Consider the following 6,544-nt stretch of genomic DNA (forward strand, 5'->3'; position numbering starts at 1 on the left):
GTTACAGCGGCGGCCCGGCCGGTTGTGCCCCTTTAAATTATAGCACGAAAATATTTAGCTATTCAAGCACGCGTTGTTTTTAGTTATTATGCCTATGCCTTATGACGCTTTGCATTAATTTACATGTCAATAAACTGATAAAGGTACTCGTATGTGTCTCAGGTTTTTTTCTATGATGTAAATCATGATTCGGCAAAAATGTTCGAGAATTCTGCGGGACTTTAATTCCGTCGTGTGTTACTATGGTCCAAAGGTTCTAAGTGCAGATTACTTTTCAGGAATATGAGTAGCTAATCATTTTTAATACTTTAAAAAATTGTAGAAATATTCCTACTATATACCTATACCTACTTGATATAGAAATTCTTCCCAGTGATATACAAAAGTAGAACTTTATTAATTTTAATTACTTATTTTTGTGGAGAATCAAGATTTTAAAAATATATCATTTAAATTTGAATTCAAACTGTGGCGCAGACTGTTACTTTTTAGTATTTTCCAGTGCTGGGTAATTCAGTAGCCTTTACGACCCGTTTATTATATTCATTTCGGTATATTTCCGATAAATCCGCGGTCACACTTCACCAAATTCTGTTAAAAATGTGACCAGATAAAATATACCTCCTCCAAATTGTGGAATTTTGCGAAAAATTGTGCGTGGTCACACTAAGTAGAACAACTTTAAAAATATCAAAAATTTTGTATTTTCTCGTGAAACATCTAAATTCTCTTGTGAAACACCTAACACAACGAGTCTTAAACCCAGCCCACACAATGAATGGAAAGCAGCTATTTTTAGTTCTGGCCACCGTCCTGGTACTGGGCAGTATACAAGTGGCGGCGACAGAATCAAGTGACAACAAAACCGGAGAATTTGTCGCCACGAAGGACTGGCAGGTGATCAACGAAGGTGGGATTACGTGTACTATGCAGACACATTACTAATTCATTATCTTATAGGTCAGGCGATACCCAAGGGCTTGCACGTGCGCATTAATTTGCAGACCGGCCTGAAGGAGGCCAAGCTGCTGGACGAGAGTGAACGTGGCACAGCGCTGCAAAGCCAGACCGACGAGAATGACGGTGAACAGCTGGCCCTGGACTACAAGAAAGATGTAGCTGAGGCGACGCAGCGCCACGCCAAGGAGTACGTGGAGCTGCGCAAGGCCTACAAGGAGTTCCAGAAGAATTTTCGCACCGATGGCGAGCTGATTGTCCAACTGATCGGACAGTACCGAAACTTCAGCAAGAAGCCGCTGGAGTCGGAGCTGAAGCCAAAGCTGGACGCGCTCGAGAATCTGGAGTTTTTGCTCCATCAAATCGACAATGCGCTGGTGTTCATCGACAACGGCGGACTGGATGACGTGTTGCTGCCCATCGTGGTCAACGACACGAATACGGCGTTAAGAGTCTCCGCCATGCGTGTGTTGGGCTCCCTGACGAGCAACAATCCCAAGGCGCAAATCAAGGTGTTTGAGAAAAGCTTCGGATCGCATCTGTCCCAGATACTCATGAGCTCGACAAGCGCTCCAGAGATCTCCGCGGCGGTGCATGCCTTTGGGGCGCTGCTGCGAAAGTTTCCGCTGGCCCAAAAGCGCGTCCTCTCCACCTCGGGCACGCAGGCTCTGATTCGTGTCCTTCGCAGCCCGGACATGGAGCTGCGCAGCAAGGGCAAGGTGGTAACGCTCATCAGTGATTTGGTGCAGGAGAAGCGTTCGGTTCTGGAGGGCAGCAAAGATATGCCCGATGCCGTTTCGTCCACTGCCCAATATGTGCTCATCGAGTTTGAGTCCTGGCTGGAGACTCAGGGCTACTGCACAGCACTGGATGATGTGCTATCCAAAGACTTCCTGCACCTGCTGGACCAGCCCGAGCTGGTGGAGCAGTTCTCCACGGCCATCTGGACCACGCAGAGTATGTGCCACAGAGTCTGGTCGCAGAACTCGTCCCTGCGGCATGCCCTGCTCACGATCCGGAATAGATATGCCAACAGCCAGGATGAATATCGTCTGGAGGTGTCGCAGGCGCTGGACAATATCTGCAAGAGGTTATACGACAAGCCGAAGCACACAGAACTGTAGGTGGACAACAACATTCTCCGAGACGTAGCCAATTTTAGTTGTATGTATTTAAGCCTCCTATTTATTTAAGTCGAAATGAATGCAATTCGCACGCCAAGTCGCAGGTCTCCAAATATAGTATGTTTAGGTTAAGTCTGAGTGTGTTACACACACAGCACACATACAGTTGCCAAGTACAGAAGAGAATACAGAACTGGTCATAAATGTCAGCGAGCGAGTAAAGCAGATTTCCAGATCCATTAGGCAGTCCAATCAATGCGACAGTCCAACCCAATCCCACCCCCTGTCAGCTAATCTACTTTGCCATACTTTCTCCCCCCATGGTAAAGAGTGCCAAGACCCCACTTAAAGTCCAATAAGGCGTAACATAATCGACCTGCTCGTAAAGTAAGTCAACAGTATGGCCCGTCAGGGTGGCGGCAAAAGAAAAGCAAAAACTCCTTGAAAGCATGTCCCAAAAAACTACTTGAAAGGAAGCACGAAACTGTACAGGAAAGCCCCTGCTAAAAGGGCATGGGAGACAGAGGCACTGTGAGAGAGTGCAATTATGTGCCGGCGTCGTCCAGCTCGAAGAATTACAGCAATTAACGGGGCATCCACATGCAAATGCAATGTCACTGAGCTGAGTCACGAAACGACAAGTGGAGAGAGAGATGGAGAGAGAGAGAGAGTGAACCGGCACCCAAAGAGAGGGAATGAATGCCGGCAGTGTTAGGACGCCACTTGCGTTGGTTGTCATGGCGAAAATGCAAGGTAAACAGAGAGAACAGAGAGAGAGTGTGAGAGCAGCGCGGAGAATTGCATTCGATAAGGAAGAGGAAGGAAGAAGGGGTTGAAAAAGCCCCCGTCGCCCATTGGAGCATAACGAAAGCACAAGTGAACACTGAGAGAGTTAAATGGGAAAGAAAGCAGAAAGAGCGCAGAGCTGGAAGAGCAAAGTCTGGATTCTATAGAGGTGCAGGGACCGCTCTGATCTCTGCATAATGTGTGTGTGTGTAGCTGTGGAGAATAGACTTCCTTACCCTTTCACCAATACGAGTACCCTGTGGCTTCCCACTCCACCAATTTAGCCGTCCATTGAGCTGAGCTGGGGCGCGTGCGCCATGGAGTGATTCTCGTTACCCGTCGCCCGTCCCCGTCGTCTTTGTTGCTGCTTTCCGTTTCTTTTGTGCTTCGGTTTTTGTGGTGTGCTGTGTGCTGTATGGCAAAGAGGAGCTTAAATCGAAACGCTTGACGAGTGATGTGGAAACATTTTCAACGCAACACAAACAACACGGCAGCACGGGCCGAGAGACGTCACCAGTCGAGAGAGTTGCTTCCACTCACCACCACTCGGCACTCCACACATGTGTGTGCATATACTTATGTGTGAGAGTGTATGCAGGTGGAGCATAAGTCCGAACGGAACTTTACTTTACAGGCTGTTGCTGTTGCTGCTACTCTTTCTGTTTGCCTCACCTGGTTGTTAGGGCCCGTCCACGGCGCAGCTCAGCTCGGCTCGGCTCGTCTCATTCCCTCTGGTTGTGGCAACATTATGGAAAATCAGTTTGTGTTTGGATCGTGATGAGCTCGTGCGGCGCGACGGAGTGGTAGCAAAAGTGCTTCGCCTGGATAACTCTCTTGAATCTTAGCTCTAGCTCATAAGTCTATGTGGTGTGTGCCCCTAATGGCCAGTGAAAAGTTGAAGCAGTCTATAATGATAAAAGGATAAAATGCTCTAAGGATAAAAAGCTGTGCACAAAGGTTTTTAGTGAAAGAAGCAGGAGAGAAATTTCCTTTCCAGAGACTGTGTCTAGTGCACACTGTAGAGAGGACATTCCACAACTTATTATGATAGTTTTATGCGTTCTCTGTTTTCTTGCTTATTTATTTATTCAGCAAGTGGCTGAAATTCTCAGAGCTTGTACTTTGAAGCGGTTGCTTCTCTTGGGACAACATAAAAATAAAAAACATTTAGACCTTTTCCAAACTGAATTCCAAAAACAAATATATATATTTGAATCTGCATCAAAATGTTTGTTTTTAGAAAATATTCCATAAATTTCCACTGCTCCTGCATTATCTCCATTTAGTTCCTTGAACTACAAATCAGTGGGAAAACTCGTTGGAATATTGGAAAATATGTAAACGTTTTTGCCACAGGTGAATGACTTTTTTGTGCGCTTCCGCGAGTTTCCGGTCAGAAAAAACATTTTCATTTTTCGCTTCCAATAGCCAACCGGCCAACGGCCAACCGGCCAGTCCCAGTGGCAGTGGCTGATTTGTATGCAAATGTTTGTCTGTGCCCCCAACCCATGCAACCAGCCATTCCATGCAACACCACAGCGCCATGCTCACACTTTCCCCCGAGCTGCCCACCCTGCCTGTGGCATGCCATAAATCCTAGCCACAAGGAAGCTCCTTTTTAGCGAGGGGAAAGTCAGGGTAAAGTGGCGGCTGAAATTCTTCTACGATTGCCGACGGAATGGAACGGAACGGAACCAAGGAAACAACTACAAAAACTATTTAACAGGCGGTTATGTTTTGTTGTTGTTGTTGTTGTTCTTGGTGGATGGATGGTAAAATGCCGCCAATTCCGTTGGTGGCAACAACTAAGGCAATGTGGCAACCAACCAAGCAAGCGACCGACCGACCCCCTGACTCTCAGGTGACATGTGTGCGACATTTGTGCCACAAGCTAAAAAAAAACAAAAACAAAGACAAAAGCAGAGCTTGAAGCAGGAGGAGGAGACCAGCCAGAAGTCGCATCTGGCTGGTATGCTAAAAAGATGAAGAATAACCGAGGGGGGCTAATGTTCCAGTTGCTTTGGTTTCTGTGCCAAAGTGTTTTTTTTTTGTTGTCTATCTAGTAATAATCTTGTAATAATCTAGCAGACTGCTGTGCAGATTCTACCCCTGCTCCACCATCTCCCATGATACTCAACCCTTTCCCTGCCCTCCCATTTACAGCGCACACAACAAAAGAAAACCCCAGCATAAATTCCATTAGAGAACGTTCATGTAGAACATCACAGATAATACGCTAATTTATAGCTGTCAGAAAAAGGAAATATACACTCGCCAGAATAGCAAACTTTAATTAATATGGAAAGTGTAACGAAATTACTGCAAGAAGTGAACACAGATCGATAGTGAGAGAAAGAGGCAAAACTATAGGATAGGTTTGGTGTGCAGCTAAAGACTGGAGTTGTTGCTCAATTGGCATACAATAAATAGTTGTGCAAAATGTGGATAAAACATCATTGGATATGCTACCTGATTGGCGTCTTCTGCTGGCTGGATAAGGGTAAGTTTTTAGGGGCATAAAAGAGTGGGAATGGATCTGATTACCTTATAATTTAATTCATGTTTCTTTTTACTGGAGTGGGCATGGAATTGATTGAAGCTGCCACGCCATAGTTTCAGCCAGGATGGAGGCAGTGGCATGTCGGTTGAGTAACTGCCGAGTGACGAGTGCGTTGTGTTGTCTGTCGTCTGTTAATCGAAAACAAACAAAGTAATTAACCGCATGTAACCCTCTTTAAAAAGTAAAAACTGAACACTGAAAAATAGTGAAATTCCTAGCGAGACTCTCAATAAATTAAACGCAAAAGAAAAGAGTCAGAGACGCAGAGACGTAGAGACGTCAAGCGACGTTCTGGTCCAACGATTTATGACGGATAAAAGTTTTTACCTGTGACTTACTTGTGCCTGGCCCCCCCCCCCCTCCTTTTGGGGCAGCTAAGATAGTCTCAAGTAATGCCCCGAAGTTCTGCTCCAGTTTGAAGTTCCATTTAGTGCATTAATTTCGGTTCATTACATTGTCATACATCAGCGATTGCCGCTCCAGCAGAGAGTGAGGAAGATTCTCTACGCATTCCAGTTTAGTGGGGGGGGTTGTCACAGTTCAGGTTCTGCCTTAACGGTTCTGTCTGTCTGCTGGCTTGCTGCTTGACCTGTGCCACATAAGGATTGATTGCGAAATGCTTAGCTTATGCCGATGCTTATGCTGTTTAACCAGACAGAACTCTCTGCCGAAGCTGTCACAAGTTGCGGGCGCATTTGAAACCCCCCCAAAAAAACACATATATACATATATACAATTGTGTTCAATGAAATAGTAGTGCCGCACCTCACTACTTTCAAAACTCTTTTTGAGATAGTTCTAGTCTTTCAAATTGAACAAGTGATACCTTTACGGAAAGCCTGGAATGTAGGCATTGGATAACCAAGAAACCCCGTTACATTTGCATTCCATCTTCTGTTTACATGACATAAGCCGATACCCATAAAATATGCTGTTCAATGAAATAGTAGTGTTTTAATAATTAAAAAAACAACGAAACCAATAAAACATATATCTCATGTTCTTCATGTTTCTAGCTTTAATTTGTAGTTTTTTACAATTTGGTTTATTGCGAACTTACCGGCCGGATATGGGTCATTAATCTCTGCCAACGCTTCAATAGGATTGAGCCAATAAT

The 6,544-nt window shown here is 45.2% G+C and overlaps 2 protein-coding genes across 3 annotated transcripts in view; both read left to right on the plus strand.

Annotated features, from left to right (window-relative positions):
• Positions 1-630: 630 nt before the first annotated feature.
• On the plus strand, positions 631-2,305 carry LOC111070001 (nucleotide exchange factor Sil1). The gene is made up of 2 exons (XM_022360287.2): positions 631-910; positions 961-2,305. Exons 1-2 carry the CDS (start codon positions 775-777, stop codon positions 2,079-2,081), a joined length of 1,257 nt encoding a protein of 418 aa, XP_022215979.2. The 5' UTR covers positions 631-774; the 3' UTR covers positions 2,082-2,305.
• A 1,111-nt stretch (positions 2,306-3,416) lies between these two features.
• LOC111069999 (protocadherin Fat 1) overlaps positions 3,417-6,544 on the plus strand; it is a 10,100-nt gene continuing 6,972 nt past the window's right edge. For both annotated transcript variants that reach the window (XM_022360283.2, XM_022360284.2), the window contains exons 1-2: positions 3,417-3,734; positions 5,031-5,367. In XM_022360283.2, the coding sequence (XP_022215975.2) occupies positions 5,307-5,367 (61 nt within the window). In that variant the 5' untranslated portion in view covers positions 3,417-3,734; positions 5,031-5,306. The remainder of the gene's footprint in view (positions 3,735-5,030; positions 5,368-6,544) is intronic.

The sequence above is a fragment of the Drosophila obscura genome, unplaced genomic scaffold, assembly GCF_018151105.1.
Source record: "Drosophila obscura isolate BZ-5 IFL unplaced genomic scaffold, ASM1815110v1 contig_4, whole genome shotgun sequence".
NCBI lineage: Eukaryota > Metazoa > Arthropoda > Insecta > Diptera > Drosophilidae > Drosophila > Drosophila obscura.

Bases quoted from the DNA above. Each gene is read 5' to 3' on its own strand.
- LOC111070001 (XM_022360287.2), top strand. From the start codon at position 775: ATGAATGGAAAGCAGCTATTTTTAGTTCTGGCCACCGTCCTGGTACTG. The intron at 911-960 runs GTGGGATTACGT...ATTATCTTATAG, and splicing joins CTGGCAGGTGATCAACGAAG to GTCAGGCGATACCCAAGGGC.